Source organism: Herpailurus yagouaroundi, unplaced genomic scaffold (genome assembly GCF_014898765.1).
Source record: "Herpailurus yagouaroundi ecotype Mexico unplaced genomic scaffold, PumYag 28, whole genome shotgun sequence".
In the NCBI taxonomy this organism is placed as follows: Eukaryota; Metazoa; Chordata; class Mammalia; order Carnivora; family Felidae; genus Herpailurus; species Herpailurus yagouaroundi.
The window spans coordinates 127,896,598-127,916,347 of record NW_024412376.1 but is presented as its reverse complement, the minus strand read 5'-3'; the positions used below and the strand labels follow the sequence as shown (position 1 = coordinate 127,916,347).

The following is a 19,750-nucleotide window of genomic DNA, read 5'->3' as shown; positions in this document are numbered from 1 at the left end:
CGCAGCCGGTAATCCAAGAGACAAAGAACCCAAGTGCCCTAAGTCAGAAGCCCCAGTCTTTTTACAACCTAATCTCAGAGATAACACTACTGCTTTTATCATATTCTGCTCATGAGAAGTGAGTTACTGGGTCCAATTCAGACTCAAGGAGAGAGATTGCACAAGGGTGTGAATGCCAGGAGGTGGAGGCCATTGGGGGCCATCTGAGAGGTGGCTATGCAGCTATGCACTTTATCTTTATATTAATAATAACAGTAATGATAGAAGATATTAACTTGATAGGGTTTGGTGTGGAAATCGAAAACAACAAGGTTTGAGAGAGGGCATTAAAAATAGAGGCCCTACGCCTGGGTGACTCAGTCAGTTAAGCATCCTACTCTTGGTTTTGGCTCACGTCATGATCTCATGGTCATGGGATGGAGCCCCGCGTCGGGCTCTGTGTTGACGGCATAGAACCTGCTTGGGATTCTCTCTCTCCCTCTCTCTGCCCTTCCCCCACTCACACTTTCTCTCTCTCTCTCTCTCTCTCTCTCTCTCTCTCTCTCTCTCAAAATAAATAAACTGGTTTTTAAATTAAAAAAAAAAAATAGAAGCCCCAGAAAGACAATGTAATCAAGTGTCCTTAACTCACCCCCAGATCTAACTATGGAGGTAAGTCTGGAAATCTACATTTTAACAGTATCCCGTGCATACTTCAGGCCCACTAAGACTTAAGAATCACTCATATACGTCATTATATTTTTCCCTTCTACTGTCTAAGTTGGGAAGAAAAGAAAGGCAGAGAAATTAGGTTAAAGTGAGGTGGAGGGGAAGGGAAGAGTTGACTTTTTCAAACCCTTCCTTGGCTCTTCTCCCTGGGCTTTGTCCTCTAAGTGACTTTACTAGGCTGGGTCTGTCCTCGGAGCCACTGCTTGTGGGTAGAAACCTCAGCAATACCCAGTTATGTTTCACCAAATGAGTTGCACTCCAGCAGTGCCCTGATACCCCACTCAGCCTCTCCCCACCATTCAGTATGACCAATATCTCACCTTCTACAATTATTTCCTCCTGCCCTACAGCAGCCTATCAGGCCAGACTTCTAAGACAGCTCTTAAGACAACAAACGTATTTGGCAAATGCCTCTGGCCTCGCAAACACATACACATATTTTTTGATTAGCAGTAACACACCTGGAGGCATCTCTTGGCTTCCTCTTATCAACAGAAAACGCTTATTGTCTTACCCAGAAGCACATAGAGCCATGTCTACACGTGGTTTGCGGCAGAAATAAATAGGCGATTTTTACCATCAAACAAATCACCAGAAGCTGGAAGAGACGGTGAACGTTCGTCAAATCCATGCCCTTCCAGGCCAGCCAGGATGATCCACAAAATAGCACCACCAACACCTAATCCTGTCTCAACCCTCAGCATTATTTATTTTATATGTCACTAAATCTTTCCTGTTATCATTTATAGCCTTTTCGCTAGTTCTGACCTCAGGACAAATGAACAACAGATGCTCACATAGCTTTTAATAAAAAGGTTAAGTCACTGCTCATCTTTGTCCTACCGTTGGGGGAGGCGGGGACATAAATTGTTGCCTCTTAGCTCTTTCTGCTTCGCTCCGGTTCATGTGCATTGCTGATAACAAGCAAGCCCCGTTTTGTCTAGGAGTGGATCAAGATGGTAAGTTATATTGGGGTCAGCCCAACTGGAATAGCCTCGTTTGCTTTTTACAAATTCTCCCCACAGGTGTTGGGTCCTGTGAGGTGATCTGGTTGCAACAGATGACATGTAAAAACTGCAATCAATCAATTTTTCCCAGTGCCACTTAAGAATCAGAGATGTCAAAACTTCGTTAGCTGCTCTTTGATTGCTTTCCTCTGGTAGGACTGAGCTTTGTGAAGACTAGGTTCTATAGTCATTCCGAATGAAAATCAAAGATAGTATTTGCCTTCCTTGCTTTTTAATTATTTGCATGAGAAGGCCCTTGTGGAGCTAAATTCATAAGCATTTTCAAAATGCACCACAGTCTTCCAAAGCAACCCCAAAATTAAGATCACGAAGGCCCTGTTATTTTTAGCTGCTGTTTATGAAATCTTGTGGCGAGGTGGGCAGAAGGAGGGTACCATTTTACAGACAGGGACCCAACCTAAGAAGTTGCCAAAGATGACCCAGCAGAGCTGCAGCAAATCCGGACGCTACAACTTGGTCTCCTGGTCTTCAGCTCTGAGTTCTTGACACGACACATGACTCTAAAAGCAAACGCTTTTCAGGGGCGCCTGGGTGGCTCAATCAGTTAAGCGTCCGGCTTCGGCGCGGGTCACGACCTCATGGTTTGTGGGTTTGAGCCCTGCTTTGGGCGCTGTGCTGTCAGCTCGGAGTCTGGAGCCTGCTTCAGATTCTGCGTCTCCCTCTCTACTCTTTGCCCTTCCCCTGCTCATGCTCTCTGTCTCTCGCTCTGTCTCAAAAATAAATAAACATTGAAAAAACTTAAAGAAAAAAAAAAACCACTTTTCAAACTGCATTTCCATATATGCATGTAGATTTAAGGCCAGTAGTCGGTTTCCCTTTGCAGTCTCAATGAGCGACCTTTACTGAAGTTACATCACTACAATGGTTATTTAAATAACGCACAAAACCCCATCACAACATCTGGGGACATGATCCTCCAAATTTCACAAGCTTTATGCCGTCTGCCAGAGTTCTAGAATAAGTAACACGCCCAGTACAAGCCCTGCTGATGACTGCAAAGCCATCGTACTTACAGGTGGAAAGAATCATGGTTGTACTTCTGCAGGGAGTATACAAAGCAGCATTCAGTTCTTCAGCGGCGGTTCGGTCACAAAAACACATCTTTTAACTGAAATCATAGCTCACCCAAGATGTTTCTCACGAGCAAAGTTAACCCCACCTATTTTCCTGTTCTAAAAACCTCAGAGAAAAGTGTGTGAATGACAACCGAATGGCCTATATACGAAAGTTCAATAATCTGCATCCAGATCTCTGAGGGTAGCTGCAATGGGTTCCTCATTCCCAACTGTGTGGGCGATTCCAGAAAACAACATTTTCAAGAAGTCAACAACATTTTTGTAAAAGAGACTTTAAAAAGCATCAAATCAAGCTGCCTTCTCTGGACACAGAAGGAGATGGATGCACAGATAGGACAAGGGACACAGTGGTAGAAAGAGAATTAGATTCTAGGTATCGAAGTATAAAGTCTAGAATGTTCTGTCCTCCCACTCAGTACTGACACCTCAAGGCCCATATTATGAAACTTCATTTTTTTGTGGGGATGGAAAGCCAATTCAATAAGGTACCTAAAAGGTGACCGAGCCATGGCTGAGAAATATAAAAATGATGTCAATAAGAAATGCACTTAGGAATTCTACTTCATCCCCTTGGAAAATATAACCAAGAATTAAAACTAAAAGGAACGATTCTAATGAAGGCACAGCATATTCACATTGCCTTTCCTATTTCCTGCTTTATAGATTAAGATCTCGTTAAGCATTCTGGGTGGATTCTTCTATTTTTACTTCACTTTTTGCTTTACTTATGCTTTTATACAAAAACTTGTTTTAAGTTCCGGTGAAAACTTTGAAGATTGTTGAAGAAAAGGTTCCCAAATGTTGTCAGGTGTCACCCCTCTTGTTTTCCACATCAACAGTATACGTAACGATTAGCACAAGGATTATACTCTGTCCTCACTTTCTTCAACACCATCCAGCACTTTGAACATAGCTCCTCCAGGTGAACAGGGAAGTGTGGGAAGGGACAGGGAGGGGTGGGAGGGGTCAAGGTGAAGGAGAAAGGAAGGAGAAAGACAGAAAAACCATACTCAAAACCCGAGTATAACAAATATGGCCAACTCCTTGAATGAGCTACAATTCAGTTAAAAGGTACGTATGTGTTTGTGATGGGGGTACAGGTAAACAGGAAGATGAGGAGGAAGGTGGCAAACAGACAGTGACAAGACTTAAGATCTTTTTTTTTCCATTAGAAGGAGGGTACGGAAGGACATCTCTCAGTGGATGGACAGACCCAAAGGGAAAGAGATGGCCCCCCAGGGTCTTAGGGAGGCACTACTCAAGACAGCCAGCAACAGTTCTGTGTTCACACAACACCTGTGGCACAGGGGACGCCATGGCAGTCCCCAGAGTGATCAGAACTCCTTAAAGAAAGGCCCTGTGTGTTGGGTGTTTCTCAGCTTTCTACCCCCATAAAACCAAGAAAAATGTATGGGGCAATACATGGCCTCTGCTACTGATAAGAAACTGTTTCTCTTCCCTGGCTCATGAGTGAAAATGAAGTTTCCACCTCAGCTGGTGTCTTAGAGATTGTTAACAGTCAAAAACCCACTCAGACTTGATCACAGGGTCTACCATGAGGCTATCTCACTGAGATAATTGTCTCACTGAGACAATCTCACTGATCCAGGAATCCAAGTCCAACCAGGTCTCCTGAAAACCATCTGGGAGATGGCTCAATACACCATTCTCTCCATTTTTCCTGGTTTCTCCACCAGAAGCTGAACTTGCTCCTGGGTCTTGCTTGCAGTGGGGGCAGGCTTTGTTGTGAACATCACATTCTCATCATTCTCCCCCAGAGCCCAGCACCTCCACTTACAGCATCTATGTCCTGGGGCAGATTCTTAAGCCATAAAAAGTGATTGATTACCCCTAGTTCAACTTTTACCTAACCCCTTTTAGTGATAGATACCATGGGCAGGGTCAATCAGCCCAAACATGGGCCTGGTTAGGGGCTTAAATTAGACAGGTACCCCCAAACATGTCTGCCTAAATGGAGAGGGAATATTAATGGCAGAAGGGTCCAGACTTTTTTCTCTTCGACAAGGAATATTTGATCCCTGGGGGAAAAGAAATTGACAGCTGCAAGGCACAGTCCCTAGTCCTAAAAAGGAAAGCTCATGTGTTACAGAATTGAACGTGCTAATTAAAAGACAACTCATGTTTCTTATAAATATATATCTTTATATATTATATATTTACAATATATACAGCATACAAATATTTTTAATGTAATACTAATCGTAGTCTTGAAAACAGAGGTTTTCAAAACAAAAGAAGGGTACTTATCCAAGATGGGTTCCCGATTCTTCCAGAACCCACATTCCAGACAATGCCTCAGGCCCAGATTTCCATAGACGTCAAAGGAAAGAAAAGGGTTGCTGGAACAAGGCTCTATTTCCCTATCTCTTCCCAGATATCCTGACCTTCACTGGCACCAGCTAACATGGCCCCATGTACACCCCTAAAAAGGGCAAACCTTGGGGTCTGGGCATGGTACCTCGCACGTGGTAGGCACTCAAGTACCTGTGGAATGGATACAAGTGAGTGCTTTCCATCGCCATCTCTAAGGCAGCATTTCCATAATCTGAAAGGTTCAGTGCCAGAGCTCAGGCTGGTCTAGAAGCAAGTGCTGTAGGTGTTTCCACTTTATAAGTAAAACAATCTACACATCCGAGTGCTAAATAAATTAAAAGTTAGCCACAAAGTGCCATTTCTTCCTCATGCTTTGGAATCTGGAAGTCACAGATCACACCATCACTTATCTTCCAAAAGTTTCTTCACATTCGACTAGTTCATCTATCGTGCGCAGCAAATCTTCAAAGGAAGGCCTTCCCTCCGGTTTCTACAATGAAAAATCAAAGAGAAGCTGTGGGTTCCAGAATCCATTCCAAAACTAATTTCTCACTGCTCAAACTCACATAACTGCAAGATACTGATCGTCTGGTACTAGAACATGCAGGCATCTCCAAATGGGACTTCTCTAGTCTACATACACTATTGCTAGACAAACCTTTCTCCTACACTGCTTTTGTGTTTCCACTCAAGAAGCTAAGAGAGCTCTTTATTGCCTGCAAAATCAAGTCCTGCTAATTCGCAGTGCCCTCTATACCCTTCCCCTCCCCCACCCTCTTGCTACCCAGTTTCATGTCCCACAAAAACTCTCACATGGGCTTTCTACTCTATCAGACCAATCTCTATCCTCAGGTACACACACCACACTCATTACCACCACCTTACCTTTGCTCATGCTGTCCTCTCCCACCCCCAGCAGCCCTTCCTGCCCAGGCCACTCCCATGCCAATCAGTGCTCTTTGGAGGCATCATAGTTAAGTGACCACGAGCATAGGCTCCGCCTCTCTGTAGCAAAGTGGCCTTGGACAAGTGTCAACTTCATGGGCCCTGGTCTTCTCATCCACAAAGTGGTCACAGTAAAAGTCTCTGTACCTCAAAAGGTTATTTTGAGAACTAAATCTAAAACACTTGGTACCGTGCCTAGCACACAATATATGTGAGTTAATATTATCTTTCAAAAGTCATTTTAGTGCCTAATCTCTTCTATGAGGTGACATTTTAATACATGGGGAAGGAACACTTCCAAAGACTATGAGTAAAGAGATCTGGGGAAGTCGAGGTTTGGAGAAAGAAACCCGCTCTTGTGAAAGAGTAATAGTTCAACAGTACAAGAAGTCCGCGGAAAGAAGAGCTACTTCTCCAGGATTATTCCCTGAGTCCCTAACTCAGGCAACTGGGACAGGATTTCTACTTGGGAGTGGGGTAGCAGCCTGCATTTATTATCTTATTTTCATCTTCCATGTCTTCACATTCTTCTTCCCGTTACTCAGACCTGATTTGAGAGGGCTGGCTTTCCACCTAGAGTTTGGAATCATACAAAACGTGCACTGACTCACTAGGCTGTGAAGACTATATGTTACTAATCTACCAAGCCCAGATCCCTACATGTTTTCAGGATTCAGGAAGAAAGCACACAAAAAATCGTTACCTCCTGCCAACACCTCAGCATCATCTCGTACACGTATTTGGATGCCAACTTCGGCCTATAGAGTCGGTGGCCACGGGTAACCATGGTTACCACTTCATAGTTGGTGTTTTTCTCAAACGGCATTCTGCCTTCGGTGAATATTTCCCACATTAAAACACCTGGAAAAAGAAAGAGAAGGATCACCCACGGATGCGCCCACTTCCTCTTCAGAGCAGAGCCGAGGAAAAACAGACCATGTTCTTACCAAATGACCAGACGTCTGATTTGCTGCTAAAGCGGCTGTAATTAAACACCTCCGGTGGACACCACTTCACTGGAAATTTTGCACCAGAAGAACTTGTGTACTGATCATCCAAAACATACCTAAAGTAAGACACGCCATAGGTTTACGCCTCTGAGCTATGATCTACATTTTGTACATGCTCTTCAATTTTTTTTTCTTTCCTCTTAGAATCAAAAACACAGTTGACTGAAGTCCAACAAGCATCCGGTTGAAGCTAAATGTTTGCCTCAGTGGCCACGCCTGGTGATTTCCATCTTCCTCTGAGCTTCATTTATGTGCTTGAGATGGGCACGTTGTAACATTAGTACCTGCCCGTTTGTGTTTCTGTTTCTGTGTTGTGTTTGTTTTTTATAATAGAGGCAGAACACAATAAAAGAGTTAGCAAACTTTTTTGGGGCGTTAGCAACTTTGTTCTTTAAACAATATTTAACCCGAAGGGCCCACATGTAAGACATCTAAAGCAGAGCTGCTCTAAAGGAAGTGGTGCAGAGCATTTGGAGACACATGTGCTTTTAGCCCCCACAATTCCACGGAGTGCAATTTAAACCTCCAGCAAATGAAAACAGCAAATTGCAAAATGACATATGTAAATGGTGGAGTGTATATTTATATGCCATGACATCTGTCCCCCCCCCCACACACACACAATATTACACACTCAAAACAATACTACGCAATTTTTGCTATGCAAGCTTACTTATGTTCTTCTGGATAGACACACACAAACTGGTAACTCTGGCTACCTGGGGGGAGGACCTTTGATCGGGGCGGTGAATATGGGGACTTCAGTCCTTTCTGTTATGTGTTCTGTATGTATTTACACAAGGAATGCATTTATGTATCACATGAACATATCAAGTTAATTTCTAAAAGCTCCATGAGAAAACATTCACATAATTGCACAAAATTCTTTTGCTGCATGGACAAAGATGGTAATGCCACTGTGGGCTGGATCAAATTGTCAATCAGGGGAGTCTGAATTCAGTGTTTAATGAGGATTTTAGAGGGGCTGATGCGAAAGCACACATTTTCTGAAAGCCAAACCTGTGAAAATCAAGCATGTGAAAACTGGAGGACTGCCCCTCAGAGAAAATCTTCATAAAAAGCATATAAAGAGCAGGGGTAAGTACTGCCCTGGCAGGCAGCAGTCCTGTTCTCATTAGGAACTAAACATGGCCTGTATGACCTGTTCCTTCTGTGGCTTTATACCTGTTCCTTGTGCTGGCCCTGGGCTAACCACCCTGGCCCTGTTTTGATTCCTTCAGCAGGCCAAGCTTGTCCCAGATTTCAAGCTTTTATATTTGCTGTTTCTTCCACCTGGAATATTTTATCCTCAGATTTCCACCTAATTGGCTATTTCTGCCTGTTTGGTCTCAGTTCAAATATCCTGGTCTCAAAGAGGTCTTGTGACATGAGTAGGCATTTTCCAAAGAAGACATTCAGATGGCTAACAGACACATGAAAAGATGCTCAACATCGCTCATCATCAGGGAAATGCAAATCAAAACCACACTGAGATACAACCTCACACCTCACATCAGAATGGCTGAAATCAACAACACAAGAAACAACAACACAAGAAACAACAGGTGTTGGCGAGGATGCAGAGAAGGGGCAACCCTCTTGCACTGTTGGTGGCAATGCAAACTGGTGTAGCTGCTCTGGGAAACAGGGTGGAGGTTCCTCAAAAAACTGAAAACAGAACTACCCTATGATCCAGCAGTTGCACTGCTAGGTATTTAGTAAAGGATACAAAAATACAGATTCAAAGGGGTACGTGCACCCCAGCATAGCAGAACTATCAACAATAGCCCAACTAAGGAGACAGCCCAAGCGTCCATTGACTGATAAATGGATAAAGAAGACGTGGTACATATATACAATGGAACATTACTCGGGCATCAAAAAGAATGAAATCTTGCCATTTGCAATGATGTGGATGGAGCTGGAGTATATTATGCTAAGCAAAGTAAGTCGGTCAGAAAAAGACAAATACCATATGATCTCACTCATATGGCTTAAGAAACAAAATGGATGAACATATGGGGGAGGTGGAGACAGGGAAACAAACCATAAGACACTCTTAATGACAGAGAACAAACAGGGTTGATAGAGGGAGGTGGGTGGGAGATGGGCTAGATACGTGATGGGGATTAAGGAGGATACTTGTGATGAGCGCTGGGTATTGTATGTAAATGATGAATCACTGAATTCTGTTCCTGAAACCAATATTGTGCTGTATGTTAACCAGAATGGAAATACAAATGTGAGAAGAAAACAAACAAAAAACAAAAAGAAAAAAACACAAAGAGGTCTGTCTTCCAAAGCACCACAGCTACTATGACCCCGCCCCACACCATCACTCCCCCCACTAGCCGCCCCAAGTGACCTCTATCTTAGGGATGAGCAAACTTCTTCTGTAATGGGTCACATGATAAATATTTCAGATTTTTCAGGTGATACAGCCTCTGCCACCACTATCCAACTCTGCCTTTGCAGTGTGAAAGCAGCCACAGACAACACATAAGTATTTACGCACACTGACATTTGAATTTCAGATAATTTTCACGTGTCACGAACTTCTTTTAAGTTTTGCCAATCATTTAAAATTTGGAAAACCACTGTTGGCTCACAAGCTGAATAAAGAGGTGTTGGGTCACATCTGGGCCAGAGGCCATGGTGTGCTGATCCCTGCTCTGTCACACCACTGTGTTTTCCCTTCTTCATGATTGTCTCAGGTCTATGTCTCTCTCTCCTCCTGAATATAAGCCGCATGCGGGCAAGGACCCATATGCCTTATACTCTGCTCTGGTTCAGCCTAACACCCTGGTACACAGTAGGCACCTAATTTCTTTACGGATGGATGTACGGATGAGTGAATGGACAGAGAGGAGGAAAAAGACAAACAGTATGTTTTCAAGGTCTTTTCTAACACACCATTAAAATTACAAAAATTATGAGAATAAAAACACAACAGATGTGGGTATTCTAAGAACTTGACCCCCAAATACATTTTCTATGAAAACAAAAGATTCTAGAAATCTAACCCAAACCAAGGAAAAAATGAAAGTAACATATTTAACATGCTATACTACCACCTAGCGGAGAGAATTATTAACATTGCAATGTACACTTTTTTAATGAATTCATTTATCACAGAACAGTGAACAAGATTTCCTTTCTCCTTCGTCAGTGCAGATTATTCCCATGCTTATTAATTCTACAAGCTAATGTGACTATCATCTGAAGCCACATAATAAAGCATGAAGAAGTCATAATTTCTCAACAATTTGTTGACCTGAGAAAAAGCCCAAGGTAGCAGTAAAATGGATACATTCAGCAAAGAAATTTTTCAAAATACAGATAATCTAATTTATTTTATTTCCTTATATCAAAACGCACTAAAAAGCAGAAAAAACAATTAGTCTGCCTATGAAAATGATGAGTACTACAGATATTTTGCTAATAGAACAAAAGATGTGGTTTAAAAACAGCTCTTAAATAGCTCTTCTTTCGGAGAAAGAAGCTGACACAGTCAAACTGCAAAGAAAAAGCCAGGCTTTCTGTACCTTCAAAGATCACCGTCTCACATTAATTTAATCCAAAACTGATAGAAAACGTTCACATAGACTCAGCCTTACCTGGCCATTCCAAAATCAGATACTTTCACAACTCCCGCCTCATTTACTAGACAATTTCTGGCAGCCTGGAAAATAACATTTCAATGGTATAATAGTTACAACGTTCTACAAAGTAAAAAAATATAAATTCTGTTTATATTAAACTTAATATAGCCCAGTCAACATTTACAGAAGGTGGAAATGTCTCTTTATAAATTGTTTTTATCCCCGTGGAATTGTCTCCAACATATATTTGAAAAAATGGGTAGAAAGACAGGTCAGCAGGTCGTATGTGCAATAGGGCATTATTACATGACGTCACCAATTGTCAGACCCAAATGAGGACTAACCAGATCAACCTACTTCCCCCCCTCCCATTCCTATTTTTATTAAACTGTGAGATTTTCTTACCGATAACATCTCTCTTTTTTTAAGTTTATTTATTTTGAGAGAGAGAGAGAGAGACATTGAGAGAGCGCAAGCGTGCACATGCACATGAATGGGGGAGGGACAGAGAGCGAGAAACCCAAGCAGGCGCTGCACTGTCAGCACCCTAGGCGGGGCTCCATCTCATGAACTGTGAGATCATGACCTGAGCCGAAACTAAGAGTCAGACACCTAACCGACTGAGCCACCCAGGTGCCCTGATAATGACATCTCTCGAAGTCCTTAATCTAGGTTCTCACTAGGTGAGTTTAATGACAAACAACAAAGGTAACTGATAGGTAATTAACCTTTTACCCAATAGTTTTGCTCAATGACTGGTTGTCCTGTTCTCAGTCAAAAAAAAAAAAAAAAAAAAAAAAAAACCCCAGCCATGTGCAACATAGTTTGCCTTGTCATTCATAATGTTTCCAGTATATTGTAGTATGATACATGAAATTGGTCAAAAACAATTCTGGATTATTTAATTTGTATTCTCTTGCCCATTCTTTAAATTTCAAGAAAACAGTTTTGTAAAAAGATAGTACTTCTCCGAAGGAAAACATGGTAACAATATTTTTAATGCCATAACCTGTGGGCTAAGATGCATTTTCTTTTTTGAGAGAAAGGGGACAAGTGAGCGAGGGGCAGAGAGAGAGGGAGAGAGACAGAATCCCATGAGAGCAGAGACAGAGAGAGGAAGAGAGAGAGACGCGGGGCTCAAGCTCACCTATGTGGGGCTTGAGCTTACCTGATGGTGAGCAAACCATGAAATCATGACCTGAGCCAAAGTCCAATGCTTAACTGATTGAGCCACCCAGGTGCGCCCAGGTGCATTTTTATTCCTGATACTTCTAGCATTTTATTCTCTGTATGTGGCAGCCACTTATATGAAATTATTCCTGCTGAATGCATTTTAAGAGTCTCTTCTAAAGTTCCCCAGATTTCCCCCTTTTCCTATGGAGATGCCTTCTAATGCCTTCACTTCATGGTCAACAGCATTCCTTGCTCAAAAGAGAGGAGCATCAGAATATTCCCTTCAGGGGTGACACAAAACTACCACAGTGATGTCAATATCATAAGCACAAAATTATCAAAATTGCTTTCACCAAGATATGGCCTGTGTGGACAGATATAGTCTGCCATACTCCTGTAGGCATTCAATTTTCATCAGTTTTGAAAGTACAAAAAAAGAGGAAGGTGCTTAATTCACAACTTTCAATATGACAAAGAGAAGTTCTTTACCATTGCTAAGCATAATAAGAACAAGGAATGTTTTTTTTTTAATTTTTTTTTTAACGTTTATTTATTTTTGAGACAGAGAGAGAGAGACAGAGCATGAACGGGGGAGGAACAGAGAGAGAGGGAGACACAGAATCGGAAGCAGGCTCCAGGCTCTGAGCCATCAGCCCAGAGCCTGACGCGGGGCTCGAACTCACAGACCGCGAGATTGCAAGATCGTGACCTGAGCTGAAGTCGGACGCTTAACTGACTGAGCCACCCAGGCGCCCCGAACAAGGAATGTTTTATATATATAGATATATATAACATTTATATCTATATCTATATATACATATCACATCTTCTATTTTACGGAGTCCTTTGCCCCAATCATATGTTGTAATCTTGAAAACAGTCTTGTAAAAGAAAAGCCCAGGACCAGAAGGCTTCACTGGTGAATTTTACAAAACATTTTTTTTAATGTTTATTTCTTTTTGAGAGACAGAGAGAGACAGAGCATGAGCGGGAGAGGGGCAGAGAGAGAGAGAGAGAGAGGGAGACACAGAATCGGAAGCAGGCTCCAGGCTCTGAGCTGTCAGCACGCGGGGCTCGAACTCACAGACCGCGAGATCATGACCTGAGCTGAAGTCGGACGCTCAGCCGACTGAGCCACCCAGGCGCCCCGAATTTTACAAAACATGTGAAGAAAAACTAACACATATCCTTCTCAAACTCTTCCAAAATACTGAAGAGGAGAGAATACTTCCAAACTCATTTTATGACGTAAGCATTTCCCTGACACCAGAGCCAGACAAGGACACTATAAGAAGAGAAAATTATAGGTCAATATCCCTGATGAACACAGATATTTAAAAGATCATCGACAAAATATTAGCAAACAGAACTCAACAATACATTAAAAGGATCATACGCCACGATCAAAAGGGATTCATCCCCAGGATGCAGGGATGGTTCAACATATGCAAATCAATAAATGTGGTATATGTATACGTATATATCACATTATCAGAATGAAGGATAAAAATCATATGACTATCTCAACAGATACAGAAAAAGCATTTGTCAAAAGTTAATATCCATTTATCATAAAGAGTTTTATGATAAAAACTCTCAACAAGTTAGTATAAAAGGAATATACCTCAACATAATAAAGGTCATATATGACCAACCCACAGCTAATATCATACTCAACAATGAAAAGCTAAAAGCTTTTCCTCTACAATCAGGAACAGACAATGATGTCCACTCACCACATCTATTCAACATAGTACTAAAAGACCTAGCCAGTGTAATTAAGCAAGAAAAAGAAAAGGCATTCAAATTGGAAAGCAAAATTAAAATTGTCTTTGTTTGCGGTTGACATGATCTTATATGTAGAAAATTCTAAAAAAAACAAAAACATATTAGCACTAATAAATAATTTCAATAAAGTTGTATCATACAAAATCAATACACAAAAATCAGTTGCATTTCTATACCCTAACAATGAAACATCTGAAAGAAATTAAGAAAACAAATGCATTTATAATAACACCAAATACAATAACATAGTTAGGAATAAATAAATAAATTTAACCAAAAAGGCAAAAATCCAAAAACTCATAAACTTTTGATGAAAAAAAAAAAAAAACAAACAAATGGAATGCTACCCCCGTCCATGGGTTGCAAGAATTAATATTGTTTAAAAGTCCATACTACCCAAAGCAATCTACATTTGATGTAATCCCTTTCAAAATTCCGTTGGTACAATTCACAGAAATAGAAAAACAATCCTAAAATTCATATGTAACTACAAAAGACATAAAGTAGCCAAAACACCCTTGAGAAAGAAGAACAAAACTAGAGGCACCACATGTTCTGATTTAAAGCTATATTACAAAGCTATAGTAATCAAAACAGTATGATACTAGCACAAAAACAAATATATAGACCAACGGAAAAGGATATCGAGTCCAGAAATAAATCCATACATATATGGTCAACTAATCTTTGGCAAAGGGGCCAAGAACACACAGTGGGGAAAACACAGTCTCTTTAATAAATGGTGCTGGCAAAATTGGGTATCTATATGCAAAATAATGAAACTGGACCTCTATCTTACACCATACACAAAAACTGACCTGAAATAGATTAAAGACTTAAATGTTAAGTCCTGAATCCAGGTCTAGAAGAAAACAGGGGAAAGCCCCTTGACATGATCTTGGCAATGAATGTTTGGATATGGCACCAAAAGCACAAGCAACAAAAGCAGAAATAAATAACTAGGCTACATCAAACTAAAAACCTTTGCATAGCAAGGGAAATAGTCAACAAAATAGAAAGGAAAACTACAGACTGGGAGAAAGTATTTGCAAAACCATATAACCAATAGAGGTTTATATAAAATATATAAAGAAATCATACAACTCAGTACCAAATAAAAGGAAATAATCCAATTTTTTAAAGGGGCAAAGAACCTGAATACACATTTTTTTCAAAAAAAAAAAAAAAACCCCATACAAACAGCCAACAGGTATATGAAAGGGGGCTCAACATCATCAATCATCAGGGAAATGCAAATCAAAAGCACAGTAAGATGTCATTCCACATCTATCAGGATGGCTAGTATCAAAAACACGAGAGATAACAAAAGTTGGCAAGGAGGAAACAGAGGAGAAAGTGGAACCCCTGAATATGATTCGTGGGAATGTAAATTGGTACGGCCATTATGGAAAACAGTATTGGAGTCTACTCAAAAAATTATAAGTAGAACTACCATATGATCCAGGAATTCCATTTCTAAGTATATACAAAAGGAAATTAAATCAGTACTTCAAAGAGATGTCTGTACCCCCATATGCACAGGAGCATTACAATAGCTAAGATATGAAACAATCTAACTGTTCATCAATGGCGAGTGAATAAAGTTGATGTGGGGTGTATGCACACACATACACACACACACACACAGAGGAATATGCCATAAAAAAAGATCTTGTTATTGTGGCAACAGAGATGAACATAGAGGGCATTATCCGAAGTGAAATGAGCCAGACAGAAAGACAAATACTGTATGACATTATTTATATAAGGAATCTTAAGAAAAAATGTGAAACTCATTATGTTCTGAGGATCTCATGTATAGCACAATAACTATAATTAATAACACTGTATTAGTTAATCGCAATTTACTAAAAGAATAAATATTAAGCATTCTTAACCACATGTGAGATATGGATATAATTAACTTGACTGTGATAATCATTTCACAATGCGTACACATATCAAGTCATTATGCTCTATACTTTAAATTTATACAATTTTGTCAATTATACTTCAGTAAAGCTGGGGTTGGGGTAGAAGCAGTCTTGTGAGCAAACCAGTATTCTAACCCACCCACAATTTACAGATGTAGAAACAGAATCTAAGTCTTCCATATACAAATCTTCAGCTCTTTATTATAACCTAAGACTACAGATGGCATTGCACAGTGGCCACAGTATGGACTCCAGAGCCAAACTCCCCGGGTTCAAATCCCAACTCCACAGTTTCCTTGATCATTGGTAAGTTATTTTATCCTATTTGCGCCTCAGTTTCCTCATCTGTAAAGTGAGAATAATAATAGTACCTACTTCTTAGAGTTGTTATAATGATTAAATGAGTCAACATGTGTTAAATACCTATTAAAGCAATGCCTGTTTAAGGTGATTGTTAATTTTTTGTAAACGCTTTACTGTTACTCTGGAAGAAATGCATCCATGCTTTATGACAAAAAAGTTAAAACTAAAATGTGAAGGGGCCCTTGACTGGCTCAGTTGGTTAAGTTTCCAACTCCTGATCTCAGTTCAAGTCCTGATCTCAGGGTATTGAGTTCAAACCCCACATTGGGCTCTGTGCTGGGCATGAAGCCAGCACTACTTAAAAACAACAACAACAACTAAAATATGGGAAAAAAAAGTCCCAGGTGGAAAATCACATTCTTTTTGATGAAAGAATCACCTTTAAGGTTTAACAGGAACTGATAGGTCCATCAACAAGCTGAAAATAGATACATTTGAGAAGAATAGGCAGACAAGAAAAAACGAAAGAAAAAATGGAGGAGGTAGGGAGAGAGAGAGAGAGAGAGAGAGAGAGAGAGAGAGAGAGAGGAGAAATTAAGAAGTATCTCCATCACAATAATTTAGAACCAGTAATAGATTCCTTTTTCTAGTATTTTGAGGAGTTAACATGGGCTTCCATCTTTTCCCAGTGATTTGAGAAATAAGGAAAATAAGCCAAGGGTTTCTGTTGTAGCTTCTGTTCTAGCTTACAGTGTATGCAGTGGGAAAGAGCTGGGGATTTAGTGACAGTCAGCCCTTAACTTCCCCACGTTATCACCTTATGCAAGTCATTTCCTGTCTCTCAAGCTAATTTTCTTACATATCAATGACGATCAGAAAGACTAGCTGTCACCTGAGATTCTTAGCGGGGCTCAAGTACTTAATACATGGTAAGTTGCTTAGAAATAATTACCTATGTAATTACATATTATTTACACAATTGTCTACGTAATTATGTATTAGATGTATTAGATTTAGTAAAGATCTTTCTGTTAAAATTATGAGGCAAGTCAAACTGACCAAGTTTAAAGATAATGATGGGACACTGTTGAGAACAGAAAGTGGGTATTAATACATCATTGCTCATGTGCTGCCCCAGTGTCACAAAGGAACTGGGCCACCGAATGGGAACACAGGTGGTTTCTGATTACCAGATCTCTGTGGATGAAGCTGTTTCTCTCCAGGTACTCCATCCCTTCACACACATCTTGACACATGCTCAGCAGCATATCTCTACTAAAATGACCTTGTCTCTGCCGGAGGAAATTCAGAAGACAGCCCCTTTCCATGAACTCCGTAACAATGTAAATTGGTTTCTGCTGGGTGCATACGCCATAAAGCTGTACCAGCTTCGGGTGTGTGAGCTTCCTGGGAGGGAAGTCATGCATACATATGGTTACTATAGGAAAAGAAACCAGCAGGGCTATTAGCTGGAGCCAGGCTAAAAGAGCAATGGGAAAGAACAGAGTAACTTACATCATCACTTTAGCTTCTTCTATAAAGTCTTCCTCACACATGGCACCTTCCCTAATAGCTTTGATTGCAACTTTGTATTGAGCTCTCCACTTGCCGAGCCTCACGACTCCAAACAGTCCGCTCCCCAGTTCCCTCATAAAGGTCAGCTCTGAAGGGTTGATCTCCCATTTTTCTGTGAGACAGAGGGAGAAAGTGATAACATTTAATAAGGAGAACACAGCATGAATCCGCGGGAAACAAAGAAACTACAACCAAGGTCAATGTCAAAGTTACAGGCTGGTACAACTGCCAGTAAAACAGCAGACTTGCAATGTGCATCTAAACTACAAAAGGTGGCTTTCCCCCCTCCGGGGGATGATGGACTGCCTTCTGAGCCGTCACAATACAAGCAACGTGAACCGCAGAAAGCAAGAAGATGATGAACAATATGCTAATAATAATAGAGCTTAAAAGCGCTTAGAAAAAAAAAAAAAGAAACAAAATCAAACGCTTCCTCCTTTAGCATTCTTCCCCCTCAGTTTCGTTTTTTGTTTTTTCCCCCCAATTACATCAGGTTGGAAAGAATTTAATCTTCTGTTTAAAAGGCTTTTGCTGGAAGCAACAAAGACCTCAAGTGGATGCCTTCTTAATTACCCCCATCCTTAACTTCCTGTGAGTAACCAACAAGGCTAGTGAGAACCAGGAAAGGATTTGGTTTATTTTAGAAATAACATGGCAGTGCTTATTTTTCACCAACAGGAAGTTTTCTGAATTATGAATAATGATGAAAACAGAAAATCGAGGGTTACCATAGCTATGAGTACAATCATCTAAAAACCCATACTATAAAACTATAAAAACAGTTCTACTATGTGGAATCCTAAACATCTAAACTGGTCTTGGAGTGATGGATTTTTTTCAAGGAAAGTTAGCCAGTGCAACTATGAAATGAGTTACCATAGCTGAATCCTGCAGTGGTCGGTGCATTCTTCTCCCTCACGTTAACTGGGTACCGCAGCCTTGTGACGAGTCCTGGAGGTCAGAGAGAGCAGTGCAGTTGAATTCATTCTTAATCACTCCTCATGGTAAAGCACAAACCTTAGAAACTCCTGTACAAAGTCCATTCATTTTCCACTAAGTGCTCATCCTCTGTGGGTACATACAGTACCCTGCTACATGCTAGCAAAAAATAAAACCAGAGGAAGGCAGGCAGGAAGAAGATAATCCTATACTTTGAGTTGACCATTTCATATTTTTACAGAACATAAAAAAACTTTTAAAGATAGAAATGCTTTTATTCACTCAACAAACACTGCCTTTTAAATATTACCGTGTTCTGGGGCACCTGGGTGGCTCAGTTGGTTAAGTGTCCAACTCTTGATTTTGGCTCAGGTCATGATCTCACGGTTCATGAGTTCGAGTACCGGGTCGGGCTCTGTGCTGACAGTATGGAGCCTGCTTGGGATTCTATCTCTCTTCCTCTCTCTCTGCCCCTCCCTGCCTTACTTTCTCTCAGAAATAAATAAATAAATTTAAATAAATACATAAATAAATAAATAAATAAATAAATAAATAAATAAATAAATATTACAGGGTTTATCAAGCTCTCTGCTAGCATATTTGCTTCTCAAACATTTTTGAAAATGTTAAAAGGTTTCTAACAGTTACTATCGCTTATTATTTCATGTTGTTTTCCAATGAGATCTGAACTATGAAAGGGATTTAAGGTAGTCTATTAAAAATTAAAGTGATTCACCTTGCTAACTCAATACAAGTAACCTTAGCATAAATAGAGGCTCTAAAATATCAACAACTGGAAGAGAAACTACTGGAAGTCAGTGAGGTGGGGTAAACCCTTTAACGTAAGTTGCTTCCAGCACTAAATGAGAAGAAATGGCACAGGTATCTCTCCTATAAGCACCCATTTTCCTCTGTATTTCTTCAGTTACAGCGTATCTCATAGTAACTTTAAAGTGTTACATACTTCTCTGTCTCCCCCACCAGACAGTAAGTTCGGAGAGACACAGGGTCAATGACTATCTCTAGTCCACCACAGACTCCCTAGAACCAGGCACAATGCCTGGCACGTAACAGACACTTAATACATGTTGCTAAATGACTGAATTGAGGTAACGGTTGTTATACAAGGAGATGAAAGAAATAGGGAATGTGATCCCTGAAAAAGAAAGTAACAGAATAAGAGATAAGAAAAAGTTCTTGGGGGATAAATCGATAATGAAAATAGCTCCTCACGTGTTAGACACAGACTTAACATATAACCCAGCAAATTCACTCCTAGGTAAGTAACCAAGAGAAATGAAACCTATTTCCGTGCAAAAACTTGTATACAAATGT

At 40.5% G+C, this 19,750-nt stretch overlaps 1 protein-coding gene across 2 annotated transcripts in view; it reads right to left on the bottom strand.

Moving 5' to 3' along the window:
• Positions 1-4,999: 4,999 nt before the first annotated feature.
• Positions 5,000-19,750, bottom strand: part of TEC (tec protein tyrosine kinase) — a 126,597-nt gene continuing 111,846 nt past the window's right edge. For both annotated transcript variants that reach the window (XM_040484251.1, XM_040484259.1), the window contains exons 12-18: positions 18,353-18,427; positions 17,417-17,588; positions 17,092-17,308; positions 10,719-10,783; positions 7,039-7,157; positions 6,795-6,952; positions 5,000-5,636 (exon numbers count right to left, since the gene is read on the bottom strand). In XM_040484251.1, coding sequence (XP_040340185.1) covers positions 5,553-5,636; positions 6,795-6,952; positions 7,039-7,157; positions 10,719-10,783; positions 17,092-17,308; positions 17,417-17,588; positions 18,353-18,427 — 890 coding nt within the window. In that variant the 3' untranslated portion in view covers positions 5,000-5,552. The remainder of the gene's footprint in view (positions 5,637-6,794; positions 6,953-7,038; positions 7,158-10,718; positions 10,784-17,091; positions 17,309-17,416; positions 17,589-18,352; positions 18,428-19,750) is intronic.